The 15,690-nt window shown below is 41.6% G+C and overlaps 1 protein-coding gene across 1 annotated transcript in view; it reads right to left on the bottom strand.

Annotated features, from left to right (window-relative positions):
• Positions 1–722: 722 nt before the first annotated feature.
• The window catches only part of LOC146696431 (breakpoint cluster region protein), a 31,423-nt gene continuing 16,455 nt past the window's right edge, over positions 723–15,690 (bottom strand). Inside the window, exons 4-23 of the mRNA XM_085474558.1 lie at positions 14,119–14,304; positions 13,004–13,111; positions 12,718–12,778; positions 12,542–12,594; positions 12,322–12,462; positions 9,527–9,648; positions 9,111–9,276; positions 8,809–8,928; positions 8,556–8,631; positions 8,349–8,453; positions 8,181–8,255; positions 7,571–7,668; positions 7,262–7,375; positions 4,734–4,793; positions 3,733–3,842; positions 3,190–3,329; positions 2,863–2,997; positions 2,646–2,751; positions 1,758–1,917; positions 723–1,679 (exon numbers count right to left, since the gene is read on the bottom strand). Coding sequence (XP_085330684.1) covers positions 1,590–1,679; positions 1,758–1,917; positions 2,646–2,751; positions 2,863–2,997; positions 3,190–3,329; positions 3,733–3,842; positions 4,734–4,793; positions 7,262–7,375; positions 7,571–7,668; positions 8,181–8,255; positions 8,349–8,453; positions 8,556–8,631; positions 8,809–8,928; positions 9,111–9,276; positions 9,527–9,648; positions 12,322–12,462; positions 12,542–12,594; positions 12,718–12,778; positions 13,004–13,111; positions 14,119–14,304 — 2,226 coding nt within the window. The 3' untranslated portion in view covers positions 723–1,589. The remainder of the gene's footprint in view (positions 1,680–1,757; positions 1,918–2,645; positions 2,752–2,862; positions 2,998–3,189; positions 3,330–3,732; positions 3,843–4,733; positions 4,794–7,261; positions 7,376–7,570; positions 7,669–8,180; positions 8,256–8,348; positions 8,454–8,555; positions 8,632–8,808; positions 8,929–9,110; positions 9,277–9,526; positions 9,649–12,321; positions 12,463–12,541; positions 12,595–12,717; positions 12,779–13,003; positions 13,112–14,118; positions 14,305–15,690) is intronic.

The raw sequence follows: 15,690 nt of genomic DNA on the forward strand, positions 1-15,690 counted from the left end.
AGAATATAAACATAGACAGGGACCCAGCCACAAATCCGGTCTCTGGAAAACTATAAATTGAGCCTGATTTGGATGTTCGCTCCTGTTTTCACTAATCTAATTTTCAGTGAAAACATTTCATACTCTTGAATGTGGTTTAGGCTCAGTTCAGTACATTTCATTCATTAAAGAGGAATAAACCCCTTATCCTGATGACACTGTATACTGAAAAAGGACACAAGAAGAGTTTAATACTGCCAAGTATTTATTTACATATCACACTGGTCATCCTAAAAGTTATTGCTTATTTCACATGAATCAAAAGCCTTTAGACTTTGTGCTAACAAGTTTAAATACTTAAAATGATTTGGAAAAATGTGAATACACAGTGTTTTTTTTTCACAGAGCTTTAACTTACACTAGGTACAGCATGTCAATGATAAACTTATTAATAACTCTCAATACATGAGTGCATAACTATGCTTCAAGGATCCTACTGGGAAATGTTTGGTGCTCCAGATCATCATATCATTCCCAAGTGCTCTCATTTCTACAGCAGTGTGGTTTTTGTTATATAAAGGTGGAAGACTACAGAGAAGGAATGCAGAAAGTAATATATATATATATATATATATATATATATATATATATATATATATATATATATATATATATATATATATATATATATATATATATATATATATATATATATATATATATATATATATATATATATTCCAGCTGAATACATCAGTTCAGAAAGAATCTAACCAAAAAAAAGTGGATGCATGAATTATGGGTAAAAAGACAAGTGTGAAATTAACACACAGCACAGTATACATTCCATGGGTGGAAAAAAAGGGCTTTTTCTGGAATGATTTTTCCTTTCACTTCTCTGTACCTCCTCCAAAAAGAATTGGTATGTACATGAAAGTTGGCCCGGACTCCACCAGAAGAACCTGTAAAAGGTCACTACACAAACTGTATAGCACAGAAAACAGTGTTGAGGTCAACATGCCTGCATGTTGCTGCATCTTAACTACAGTTTTCAGTCTTATACATTTTAAATTCTGTACAAAATTCAGAGTGTGTAAACATTAGGATAACTGAAATGTTCTACTGATCGTCAGCAGGGAAACATTGGCACAGGTGAGCTTGAAACCAAGTCAAACAGATCTACAAAAAACAAAAATATATTTAGACTTCAAAAATATAAGTCTGAAAAAGTCCATCCACCCCACATCTTATAAAATCCAGCAGAAGTCATCCCCTATGGATATGGAGCTGATGTGCACAGTGACCAAACAGAGCGGGGGTAAACATTAACATATCGTATTCTAATATTGCTTTTAAAAATGTAAATTAAAAAAAGAAATCATATATTTTGTCCACACATCATAATCAGATGCTTTTTACTGACACAGCAGGTAAGCTTAAACAGAACAGGGCATGGTCATTATAGCTCCAGGAGAAATGGCTTTGCTCATGGTGGCTGTTTCCAGTTTTCAGTGGGTCGAAGGCTCCCCCTGGTGGTTACATGAATAGGAAACCAGCAGCGTCCACCTGTTGAAGCAGCTGAGCTTCTTCCTCACAGCGGGACGTCGCTGTTATACTTCAGTAGAGAAGAGAAGGCTCTGACGTTTGCTGTCAGGTGTGGGAATGCTGTCAAGCTGAAGGAAGTAGAGAAGGACTTGGACCTATGGAGACACACGAAGAAGGGATCAGACCCATACGGGCTCTCTAAACGCTGCAGTTTCACTCATCACGGGTTTTACCTGAGCCATGACCTCTAGGGACCAGCAGTCGTTCATGGAGATTGGCTGCGAGCTGCTTGAGAGTTTGCTGTCTTTTTCAGACGGCCGAAGCAAATTGGGGCCAAAGACGGTGGCTATGTTGTGCAAAGACATCTTATTGATGATTTCATTTTCAGCCACCCTATAAGAATGATGTAAAAAAAAAAAAAAATTAGTTTAGCAAAATCCTAACTAAACAGCACATCTTCACCAAAAGGTATAAAATGTAAATGCAAGAGATGAGGTAAAAAGCGATGTCAGCAAATTGATTCTGTATCAAAAGTGTGCAAACAATTACATTCAAATTAGTTACCATAACCATCTTTTACCACACAAAATTCATATTTAACTAAACTATGAAACATCCACCCATCTTCATCTGTTTGTGAGGCAGCAGGGTAAACAGGATATTCCGAATGTCCTTCTGGGCAGCAATGTTTTCTAGTACCTCCTGGGAGATTCCAAGATTTTCCCAGGCCAGATGAGATAAATTCGCTTACGGAAATTCTGAGTCTACCTCAGGGTTCCCAGAAAATCACAAAGATCAAGTACCACCAAGAACCATGTCTGTGGGGCTTTTCTGATGTGAAGAATCATTGGCTCTACTTTAACCCTATGTTTAAGGCTACATGTCCAGCTACCCTACAGAATAAACTGATTTCAGCTGCTTACAACACTATTCAGAGCTCATGATCATATTCTGCTTTCTCAGTACTCTTTTCACAAAAAATGGCCCTAAGAGGCAAAAAAAACCCTTGATATATAAATGTAATTCTTTGAAGATTTGACAGTCTTGTTTAATGTTCTTAAAGTGTCTTCTATTTTGATAACTCGGTACGTGCTATAACAGATTTAATGAAAGCTGTTTACCTTTTCAAGTGGTCAAGCAGGAAGAGAAAAGTCAACAGATTAGGCTCCGGTAGGGACAGCAGAAGGTTGACCATACAGCTCTCCTTGGCCACACTGTCAGAAAGAGCTGTAAGGCAGATGCACATATGAATATTCTGGTGACAAAAACAACAAATGTATCTCCTCCTGACCAACAAAGATGCTGTAGGGGTGAGTTAAACATGAGGTGGTGACTAACCAATGCCTCCAGCAAAGTTTGGGTACAACTCATCAGTGAAAAGAGGCTCCGGCAGCTCACGGAAATACAGCTTCAGTGTTCCCGCGATGGCGTTTACGTCCATCTCCCGCATCATGAGAGCCACGTCCTTGTTGTCTGCAAGACAAATGAGACATCGGTCAGTATATACCAAGGAGTACAAGAGCTTTGAGGAAAAAAAAAAAAATAAAAAATACTGAGCAGGGTGGAAGTCGATTTCTCAGGACTCTTTTCTTACATTTGTCTTCACATCAAGTATATTTGTTCTAAAACAGCTGTCTCTGTTTCCCAAGTTTAAAGTGAACTCACTTGAATCAAAGGCAGCCTTCAGCGCCTGAATGTCAGTTGCGACACCAGATACTCTGTAAATCCCAACTTCGTCCATGCCCCGTCGCTCAATCTCCTCTACACACTGGCGGACAATGAGCGGGACCTTGGAGCGTTCTCGCCTATTAATGACACAGTGGCACAAAAACAAGGTTACAGCTACTAAGAATTCCACAGATCGTAGAAACAGGGCATGTAAATCAGACCACAGCTGAATCTATTTACTTTATCACCAGTACTAATGTTTTTAAAGACCACATTTGCATCAATCTGTTCTGACTTGTGGCGGTCTAGCTTCTTTCCTTTTGTTTTTTAGTTACAGTCAAATAAGCTTTTTCCACATAAGGTAGTTTGGCATGTTTCTGGCGTGAATGACAAAATGAAAAAAATCCCCTTTGGTGCTTCACCTTTAGGGTCCTGGTGTTACGCCAAAAACAAACAAACTTTCACATATACTGACATAATGAAACATGTTAACTCTTACAAATAGATAATAATGACAGTCAACACATAACAGCTACTCACTTTGTTACTGCGTTGATTTTCACTCCAAAGACGCCAGACTGCTTCCTGGAAGGCATTCGCTTCAAACTGAACTCTCTGCCGGTGAACTTCATGGAAAGCTTCACCTCAATCTGACAAAAAGATTAGATAAAGTCAGCCTGAGTGATAACAACAAGTCCAATCCTAAAACATAACATAAAGAGGCAGCAAAGCGACTTGATGATGTCTGTTTTACTGGACTGTTAATCAAAAGTTAGCAACTGTTGGCAAGTGGCCAAAGCAGGCTGGCAAGTCGAGCCCCATAGACCCCCATATTTATATATTACTTTGGTTCAAGCTCATTTCTAGCGTCGATTTTTCATCTTGGACTCTACTAGAGTAGCTTTGCATGATTCACAGTTGAAGATGGTCCACAGTTATCATATTTATTTCATCCACCATCTGAAACAAGCTGCTCTCCCTCCCTGCGTCCTTGCTTTAAGCCAGCTTTCTTTGGCCAGGCTGCCTCTCTCAAACTGAAGGTTTTAACAGCACGTCTGCGGGGCTTCTTTGCTCAGAGCAAGAGCTACTTGCCTGAGATGTTATTATGTTTACCTACTTTCATTGCACTCATCACTCAGCTTTTAGCTCACTGGGATTACTCGCACATGCTCTGACATCATTGTCTTAATCTTAATATGAGATAAGGAAAACATAGCTGATCTCCTTTAACAACGTGGCACAGTTGATTCCAGTTAAACAGAAACACAAAAACAAACGAACTGGTTAAACGGAAGATGATGGATGGCATATTTGAGACATCTTAAAGTGGATTTTAAGCAGCCTTAATACTTTCTTAATATCTATTCATCATTAATAAGAGGAAATGGTGAGACAAACAAGGAGAACCAGCATTTAAATCTCAACATTTATCTTTCCAGTAAATTTTGTGTGGACTCGACACTGAAACCCATCAATCAGCTGCCGACTTCGGTGTCATTCCTAATTTAGCCGGTTCTCTCTGGTCAGCTGGAAACACTCACCCCATTCATGGTGATGACTGTCCTCTGCCAGTCTTTACTTTGTAGCGTCTGTGGATCCAACTAGAAGGAAAGAAAAATAAATAAAATGGACAATGAGTTCACAATTTAAAAAACAGAAAACATGCGCCTATTGATCTGAACTGAAAGTTAGTGAGCGAGAACAAATTTAGGGAAAATTTCAGTGTAATTGCACCACATGTCTCTGCTGGTGTTATCCCATTCCACTAATCTATTTGAGGCATGTGACTAACAGCAACTGCCAGCTTTTATTTACAGTGATCAGGCATGAGTAATGTGATAACATCACGCCCTCACCACTAAGCACCGTGTCTGTCCAATGCGACAGATGTTCTGTCACCCAAGAAACCATCGAATCTCACTGAGATAATCCTTTGCTCGGTGAAAACAATTTTCTTATATAATGCTTCTTTATCCAAAAGATAAAAAAAAACAATCACAGGCGCTACACTACACGTTCTAAACCTCAAAAGAGTTCAAGCCTGACAGAAATAGGGTTTTAGATATCTGCCAGGAGGAGGAAAAAAGTGCTTTCCGAGACAGCCCGCAGCTCACTTCCACATTACCACGTTACCTTTGGTCTGATCAGACTGCTGCGGACTCTCTCCCACAAACGGGCCCCTGTACTCGTGGGTTTTCTTAGAGTTGCGTCTCCCTCTTCTTCAAGCCTACCCTCTGCCTGATCCATGATCTCCTCTTCCTTTGGGTTACTCTCGCTCTTTATTTCTGGCATTTGCGTTTCTCAACTCCGAAAAGCTTTTTCTGCGGACTGATGGTAAACAAACAAAGAAAGCAGCACTGTTCCACGGATATCACAATTTTCCAAGCCGGCACACTAACAAGAGCAGCGGGTCCTTGTTCCCCGAATAACGAGCCATTGAAGAATATTGATCCTCTTCATTGAATCTTTAGTAAAAAAAAAAAATAAAAAAAAATCGTGTCCCGCTGTCCCATCTTCACATTCATGCAATATAAGACTCCATATCCTTTCATTCCACTGGAAGTCAGAAAGGAACAAAGCCACACCAGTCAGCCACGTTTGCTTGTGTGTTGTTCTACCTCCCAGATGGATTTGGGGGATTAACTCCTGAGAATCCCCTCCTACCCTCATTACCAGCATGCTTCACCCCTGCCGCTGCAAGGAGTGTTGGCTGGTAAATTTGCATATCAAGTAGCCTAAAGAGGATCCTCTCAGCCTAGTTACCGATTAGCACTATTGACCTTTAACATCAGAACTAACACGTGCCTCGTCTTCCTCATATCTGACGCATTACTTAATATTCAAATCCACGATACACCCGACTGGTGCCCTACTTCGGAGCTGCTAGCAAATATCTGAATGCTACCCCCCACCATGCCCCCTCCTCTAAAGCTCCGCTGTGTTTTGACCCACCTGTCCAGCAGTGAAATCCCTTCACTGCCAGATCAAACAGAGCCGTGAGTCTTTCTCGCTCTGTTATACTCTGGAGCAGTGCCAGCAGCTACATTCGGTCAACCCCAAAGTCTAATCCGTCTCCTGTCACTACACCCAATCAGGGGGTCAAGCTGAAGTGACCCAGTGGCAACCTCAAGACTCATTTCTTTTTCCAAAGGCAAAGGGCTCCCACAGGGCAGGATTAGCCAACACAGATAAGACAACACTGTGAAGTGGCCAGAATCAACAGACTAGAGGGCGCAAGCTCAATTTACAGAGGCAGAGATTTGTGCGTGGAAATGTTAAGATTTAAAGTCGAGATCAGTATCAACACTGGTCTATAAAGACCAGGGGAAACATCGGCCAAATAGCGTTTATGTATACAGCCTTTAATTCACTCATTTTGCTGCACAAGTTCACATATGTAACAGAGTAAAAGGTTTACAAATGGAACTTTCAGTTGAGTTCTTTACTGTGATGAAGAAAAAAAGAGCCTGTGACAGGTTGAATTAATGAGACTCACTAATGCTGACCACAGTTTAAAGGGTTCACAAAATGTTATTCCCAGCTGGAGTTAGTGTGTTGCTTTGAGCTCTTTGTAGAAGTCTTTCTGCTGACTGTAATATTCCTGCTGCATCTGAGAATCCAACGACTTGCTTCTTAAAGTCAAAGTGTTGCATGCATTTATGCACATGCCATAATGGCGCCAACTTCATGAATTATAAATTGTAATAATAAATTATACCCAAAATGTAGACTGAGTACACCAGGACCTGCCAGCAAATGGCAGTGTTCACAAGTTGTTTTTTTTTACATCATACAGTATCCCAGTGTCCTGGCACAGACATCATTTTTGTTGACCAACTTTAAAAAAAATATGTGTAGTCACGCAAAATATTATATAAACTGAACCATTTTCTAAACTCCCAGATGTTCATACTGATTTGGACCAAAGGAAAGCTGCTATCGGTCAGATCTTGAACTGGTAAATCTAATAAGAAGTATCTTAAAACTGTAATCGTTCTTTGAAGTTGTTTTTTTTATACAAACATACAAACTTCTGCTGTGACCCACATCTTCTGTTTTGTGTCTGTACCTTTATTTGTCCTTTAGCCACAATCTTGTCTGTGACCTCTCCGTCTTCTTTGCAGCACTTCTCGTAGCAGAGCAGCCTCAGCGTTTGAGAGCCCTCCAGTTCAATCTCAAACTCCTTGTGCAGGAACAGAACAAATGCTCATTAGGTTTCAGCCGTGTGCACATTTGTGTGAATTTTTGAATTTCCTTGAGTATACAATGGAGTTTTTTTTTTTTTGAACTACTCAAATAATTTCATGCAAAATATGTGGGCGAGTTTTTTGCTTGAGTAAAGGGACGTCTTTTTCTGCTTACGGATTTGTCTTCTCACCTCGTTCCAGTTGGGCTCTGTGCTGTCTCTGTACATGCGTGTTTTAGCTTTGTTCACAAAGTAGCCAAAGGCATCCACCTCCAGAGAGCAGTACAGGTCTAGCGGGTGGAAGCAGAAGAACAGAGTAATCAAAGTGAAACTTAAAACTGAGCATCCACATTAGTCACCCAGCTGAGACATGCCCAGACTGTGCTGTGTGCTTCCTCTGTCTCTGCAACTGACTGCTGGCTTTGGACCAGAACCCTCTCTTTCTCTTTAGTTAATGTGACTCTGATATTCATTTCCCAGTAAATTTGTCCCAGTCAACATCACTGGCTGTTTCCTGGGAACTATTTTTTTTAAACACACTGTGACAAACAGTGTAAAGTTTCTCAAGCAGGCGGTGATTTGAGCACTCAAAGGTGTATTTGAAGAGGCTTGTTCATGACTAATCCCACTTGTTCTCCTGCAGCTGCCCTCCCAGCTGACAGCCGCAGAGAGACAGAGAAAGCGAAAGGGAGGAAGCGGGATGGGTCAACACACAAAGTGATGTGAAACTACATGCAACCTTTACAGTAATCAACAAAATGATTTCTATTTAGAAAAAAAACAACAACTTTAAGACGCCTACTCAAGCTCTGTTTGAGCCCCGATGCAGAGTGGACAATGACATTCAGGAAGCCATATAAACCAGGTGACTCATCATCTGTGGAAGGAAAGGAGGCAGGAGGGTCAAATGTTAAGTACAACACAAGGCTGTATTAAAACGTAGATTTAATCCAATGCTATACAATCTTACCCTCCTTATTCATTGTCATTGGAATTGTGTGAACAGTCTGGAGCTTCACACACGAGTTGGTGAGCATCTGCAGCTCCAGAGAAGTCAGAGAGAAGCTTTTAAAGCCTGTATGTTACAGTGAAAGGGGGTGAAAATAACATTGAAGCTGCTTCAACAGTGCTGCCATCCTGTCTTAAATTTTTATAAGAAAAAAAAAAAAAAACATACACTTTTTCTGCTGCTCACGAATGAGCTCCCTCCACTCTGCACGCTCGTAATCAGAAGAGATCAGAAATGTGAAGCCCTGAAAGGCAAAAGGGGGAAGAGTATTTCAATAATTTCTTGAGCTCAAATGGTGCAATTTCATTGTATCAACTGCAGAGGGCAGTAAAAACCAAATTAACAATGACAGAAAAAACCTATTTCATATAAAAAGTCTTTACTCCTTTCCCTAATTCCCTCCTAAGGACCCCTGACTCACTTTGCCGTTTCTGTTGGCCACCCTGAAAGCCATGTTGGGAGACATGAGAAGCAGCAGGGACTCTTGCTCTGACAACTTCTTCCTCAGTCGCTCAATCACCTTGGACCCTTTAGTGGTTCTCTGCAGATAAACAGGAGCAGCGTTAATGCAGTGCAGGCCTGTCTAGACACTCAGCTCTACTCACATGTTAATCTGTACTTCCTCAATTTATTTTTGCTTGTTTTTTTGGTACAAAGCAGTCATCACCCTGGTGGTATGATGCTGTTTGTTCTGAACTCTGTCACATATGTTTCTGTAGTCACCTTCTCTCTTTGGATATCGTTCTTGATCTGGGAGATTTTGATCTTCAGTGCATCAATCTCCTCATCCTGAACGAGAGGAACGGGGCTGGACTCGCAGTCCTCGATGGTCTGAAAGGTCAGGTCAGCCAGGGGGATGTACCACTTACAGTCATACTGTTGCCCTTTCCTGTTGAAATACAAGATACAAGAAGGCTACAAATAAATATATTTTTTAGCTGCCTTTATAATCGCTTGTTAGCAGCGTCAGAGTACAAAAACTGTTTGATTAAACTGAAATAGTTCTATTTTCAGCAAAGGACAATTTAAGTTCCTGGGAGGAGTCACTCTCATTTCCCCAACGGGGGTTTAAACCAGTGGATGTTCCAGGTCACATGCCTGCATCTGTAACCTCAGGCTGGACGCTGACCCAGACTCACCCTGCAGCCTGTTTCTTCAGCTTGGTGCAGAGCAGCAGGTCGGTGAAGAGGAAGACGTGACGGAGTTTCCTGGAACCTTCCACCAGCTCCACCATAAAGCGATCCCTCAGGAGCTGACGGTTCTGCCAAAGGAAACAAGGGATCAGTGTGTACAAAGCATGTCACATCTCAACCAGTATACCTATCCTGCTGCAGGGTAAACAGTGGCACACCACAGGAGGTGCTGAGAGTACACCGTCTAATTTAGGTTTGACGTTGTTGCGCCGTTTAAAATGGTTTCACATTATATAAGTGCTGATGGTTGTGAATACTTTAAACGCTGCGGTGTTGCTACTGCTCTCAGATGAATTCAACCCAGTAGTATTTATCCACCCAGATTGTTTTGAAGTGAAATGCCCAGTGCTGGAAATAAAGGCTATTACGACCTTCGCTTATATATAATGGAACTAAATGAAGCTTGCCTTGTAGTGTTCAAAACGCCAAAAAGTACAAGAGAAAAACTCAGCAGTAAATTCTCTTTCCAGAAACTTTAATCCAGTGAACTTTTGCTGTGGGCAGTTTCACAAAGGAGTTGCCATGTTGATACACACAACTAAACCACATTAATAAGCATCATTATTACTAGATAGAATATTGGTTTTAGCCTCTATGAATAGTTTGTCCCTTCCTGTACAAATGCTGGAGGGAGTAATTGTTTCAAAACAAACCCATTTGGATGTTGTAAAGGATTAAAGTTAGGGGAATGGTTGTATTGGCTGGTGGATGTAAACACAGACCGCTAATAGTTTCTCTGCTAGTTCAATTCACTAACCAGGTTTCTTTTGCCATAGCTGTGTTTGCGCATCAGTTTTAATGAATGAATGTCCATCTTTTGTATACAGTTTATGCCCGTGAATAAAGGGTAGCTCTAGAGGCCGCATGATAGAATGTAAACATAATGGCGTCATCTGAGCATACTACGCACATATGCTCAGCTGCTCATTTACACAAATCTAATCAGTCAATCACATGGTAGAAACTCCTGTCATGAGTTTATCCATGTAGAGATGGTCAAGACAACTTGCTGAAGGTCAAAGTGAGCATCAGACTGGGGAAGAAAGGTGATTTAAGTGAATTTGAACGGTCTGAGTATTCCAGAAACTACTGACCTACTGAGATTTTTTCACACGACTATTTCTGTAGTTTACATCGAAGGTTCCGGAAAAAAAGCAAATATATGCAGTGAGCGCCAATTCTCGGGGTGAAAATGCCTTGTTGATGCCAGAGGTCAGAGGGGAATAATCAGTCTGAAAACAGTCAGGAAACAATAACTCAAATGCCCACTTGTTGAAACAAGATATGCAGAAGAGTTTCTCTGAACACAGCACATTAAACCTTGCAGAAGACCACACTGGGTGCCAGTCCTATCAGCTAAGAGCAGAAAACTGATGCTACAATTCACACTGGCTCCAAAATTGGACAACAGAACACTGAAAAAATTGGAAAAACATTGCCTGGTCTGATTTGGTATAACCAGCATGAAAGAATGAAGCTTGATCTCGGGGGTGACTGTCTCTTTAAGCCTCTTATGCTCTGTGTTTCAGGTTCTTATTTGGCAATAGGTTCTGATACTGGAGCCTGAGCTTATGCTGTACAATGTGATGACACTAAGCTTTCCTGCAACAGCATGCATCTAAATTCCTTTTCTTCCCTCTGACCTCTGGGATGAGGCTGTTTACAGTGACACTGCCCATATGAGACACTGCCATCCCACACCAACCACAGTCTGACAAAAACAAGGAAATCACTGCAGCATGGTTTTCCTCTGCCGTTTTTACACCAGCTCGGTTCTGGCAAGTCACAAACACGCTGGTGAAGGACTCAAGCACGTTCGACACCATCCTGGTTTCTGAAAGAGGTGGCAGGGTTACATCCGCTTATTGTTCTGCGACTTAAACAAGACCACAAACTGTCAATAATCCAATGGAAAAAAACAACAGCTGTCACTGCACAGAGTTCACACCCTTCTAATGCTATATGTTGCTGCACTAAAATGACAACTGAGGCATGCACACCGGAGGTGAAGCTAAACACGCTCGCGGGTTTAAACGCTCGGGCTAATTACAGGCGGTCACGTTGCAAAACATCAACAATGGATGCACATTTAGTCACGAGGTGAGCGCAAACAACAACAAACCCATATTTTCAATTGATAGCCAAGTCATGGCTTGTTATCTGTCGATCTCTCAGCAGGCGTTCAGACTTCCTGAACAATAAGCAAAGGAATGTCCTGGAAAACTTTCTTGAATTTGACATCCTATCCTGGTGGGCAGAACCGATTCCCAGGAAAAACAGAGGAAGTTCTCAACTGGGTCATCTGACTCAGACCCCAGAGGTGCGTGACGCAGGGGGAGACAGAGAGGTCAGGAAGCACTACTAAGCCCGTACACGCCCACTGCGAAAAGCAATTTAGACAGTAAAAGTTGATAAGGCGTCATTTCTGGGAAGCAGGGATGGACCAGCTCTGAGGGAAGGATGGGAGTGAGCACAGAGGTAATCGACGGATTTTCCTGGAGACCCCTCAACTCCGGTGTGTTTGCACGGCTTTGTCATGAGCTTCCTCTACGCTCCACTTCCTTCATGGCTACATCAGACAGGGTGAGATGACTCAGCAGCAACCTGACACACGCTTTTACAGCAGCTTCCAGGCACCTTGAACATTTTACTGTCAACAGTCCAGATAAAGTGGAAATTGCAGGCGTGGGTGTTCATTGAGAAAGTCAAATATATGAGCATAGTATTGATTAAACGCTGACCTCTCCTTTCTTTACTGTCATGGACTGCCTGCGCGGTGTGATCTCTTCATTTATACTGGACAGGAAGTTCTGGGAGATGCGCAGGGCATCCTGTAACAGCGGATAGTCTGGGTGGCTGGAAGGTGTGTGCTTCAGTAAGTCCTAGAATAGAGGAAATATGACAAACAGAGTTGTAGGAAAGTCTTCATATGGATAAAATGAAGCTCCATATCCAACTTACATGCAGAACAAGAGTACTGCGCGTCACTCTGTCCACAGGCTTGTAGAGGAGAGCTGTGGAGGAGGAGGAGGAGGAGGAGGAGGAAGAGTCAGTTCAACAGGCCTCATCACAACTCAACTACTCCTAGCAATATTGATTAACGTGGAGGCGCTGTGTTCATCTGAGTCACTACTCACTTTCCAGTGAATATTTAGCCGACTGGTCTTTGCAATCCTTTGTGCTTCTGACCATGAGATTCTGCCAGGAAGTCAACACCAGAGGAAATATTTGGAATAAGACAAAAAAAACTTGAGAAACCACAGTAACTGACCCACGGAGCAATTAAAACAACTGCTGCAGTCGCTCAGCTCATTACACTGCGAGGACTGCCGAAAACAGCCCTGTCATCACTTGTCCCGGGGAGCTGCACAACATCAAACACTTGCCTGCTGCAGTCCTGCTGTGCATAGCATGATTACATACCTCAGATATCTCTGCAAACTGAGCGTTTGCCTGGCAGCACTTGTCTGCCGTCTCCACAGCAACCTTATAGTTATCCACAAAGGCCCGGTACACTCCGAGCTGGCTGGCCTAAAGGGCACAAGCAGATAAAGCTTAGACTCGGATAGATTTTACTAGTCTGTTAGCACCACAGTGTCACAGTGTGCTGTGCCTGCTCAGGCACGAGTTGGCAGGAATACAGAGGCAACTGATAAAGCAGAGTGTGATTCAATGTTTGTGCACGTGTTTATAGAAATCCCTGCATGTATGCATCTTTAATCTTTCGTCATCCAGTGGCAAACACTGAGGTAGCTCTTATTCATTAACGTTCTATAGAGGATTTTTGCACTCCTTTACTGCTTGTCATGTGGCGAAACAAGGCTTTTATCTGGCCAGGAGACGACTCCAGGCAGTCTACTCAGATGTGCAAGATCCACTGAGGATTACATTACAGCCAAAGACTCCCACCTTTCCCCTCTCCAAGTCTCCCCTCTTTTAACGCTCATTAATGATCAAGGAATGACATTTAAGGGGCACTATAATTAGCATCTGAAAGTTACTGACTTGAGGAATGGTGGTCTCTTTGATCAAAAACCAACATGCAATTTGGTGGTTGGAGGTTTCGTGTTATTTGATGCTTGCTCTTTTTATCCAAAGGAGAACTGAGTTTAGCTGAAAGGACTGCCACTCTTTATATGGCGGCTAAATTCTGCTTAAACTGTTACAAATCAAATCAAATAAAGGAATGTTTCACTTTTATCAGCTCATCAAACACTTTGTTGTTCACTGCGTTCAGACTTCCTTGTTTACTTGTCTGTTTCTGCCGAATTCCAAGTTAATAGGAGTAACGGAAGAACATGTTCTGGCTAAAGCTTTTCATTCATGTGTCATAAAGCAACCGTCCATGAACAACAGGTGACATTTGTCTTTTTTTCCCAGCACCAGCTGTACCAGTGAGATCATTATGACAGAGGATGAGAGTTAACTGGAAGAGCAACATTCTCAACTTACAGTTATGTTGAGACTGACTTTTTTGTTTTCCAGCTCATCCCATTACATCAAACAAAGCTAAGTAAGTAAGCAAGCTGCTTAGTTACCAGCTTCTGGAAAAGGTCGCCCACACACTGCTGGTGGCTCCAGCTCTCTACTCGAGGCAGCAGAGCATCATAGAAGTCTTTGTGGATCTCATGAAGCTCCGGTACTTTGAAGAAGATGGTCTCTATCTGCTGGATGGTCAGCATCGGTTGGGATGTTGTGGCTGCTGCCCTCAGAGGTTTCATGGGCTACAAAAATAATCACAACCATATATGACCATTTATAAAGAATAACTGAAGGCCTTGCAAAATAGTAACCACAGAACATGAGTCAATACAGTAAATGCCAAAGGTGACTGACGTGTTTAGTAGCATTAGCTAAGATTAGCTAACATGAGATAATTCTAAAAATGTGAACACTGTGTCTGCAAAAACACCAAAAAACAGTTAAGCAAAGAAATTTGTCATATAACTGCAAGTTATCTTGTTTGTTTGCATGAAGAAAATCTATTATTTACTATTTAAAAGGGTTGGACCAGTCTCTATGCTAACAAAATTAGCTTACGTCAGCTATCTTATCAAAAGTTATACAAAATAAGGTAACAAAATTGTAATAATTGGATTCATTTCTAGTGTGTTTCTAATGCTAAGTGTGCTAGGTTTCAAATTGCTTTTTCTAGTTTTATGACAAAGTATAAAAGTACTTTGCTACAAATCCTGCATCCATTATTTTTAAATACGCAAGTATTAGCATAAATATATTCAGTCCTGTAAAAAGTGAAGTACACCTTTCCTGCTTCAATAGGAAATATAAGTAAGTCACATTTTGATAATCAAATGCAAATTAATTGATCATCACCAAGTTTGAGCATCTCTATAAAATCAGAGGTTTAGGCAGTTTGCTGGTCCGGAGCATTCAGGTGTGTTGACAACACCACAGTCTTCAAATCAGCAGACAACCCAGCAAATTCACGCAAAGATAAGGCCGCACTATGATCAGATTAGGAAAAACAAAAAGCCAAACAAGAGCTACATCTCGGACTTCACCGGCCTCAGTTAGCATGTTGCAGTTTATGAGAGTACAATTAGAACAAGACTGAACAAGTATGGCTTGTTTGAAGGGTTTCTGGGATAAAGCCTGTTCTCTCTGACAAAACAAAAAACAAAAACGTAGCAGCACAGTCTAGGTTTTCAAAGTAGAATATGAGCAAACCACAAGACTTCTAAGAAAAATGTCCTTTGGAAATACAAGACCAAAGTGGAGCTATCTGGCCATAACACACACCGGCACTTCAGGGAAAACCCAAACACAGCATATCAGCACAAATACCTCATACCAGCTGTGAAGCACATATGAGGTGTTTAAGGTGAAGGGGCGATAATTTGATGATTCTGCCTTGTTTTACAGCCACTGATCAGCATTGAACTCCAGAATACTTTGGTATACACAAGAGTGAAATATGAGGCCATCTGTTCAACAGGTAAAGTTTGGCCAAAACAGTCATGCAACAGGACAATGATCTCAAGCACAGCAGCAAATTTACAACAAAAGGGCAGAAAAAGAAAAGAATCCAGTTGCTGCAACGTTGTGATGAGGCCAAAGTCCAGGCTTCTATCTGACTGAAATGCTGTTCA

The sequence above is a fragment of the Copadichromis virginalis genome, linkage group LG12, assembly GCF_057382275.1.
Source record: "Copadichromis virginalis isolate Kocher_CV1m ecotype Utaka linkage group LG12, C_Virginalis_male_GT1.1, whole genome shotgun sequence".
NCBI classification, from domain to species: Eukaryota; Metazoa; Chordata; class Actinopteri; order Cichliformes; family Cichlidae; genus Copadichromis; species Copadichromis virginalis.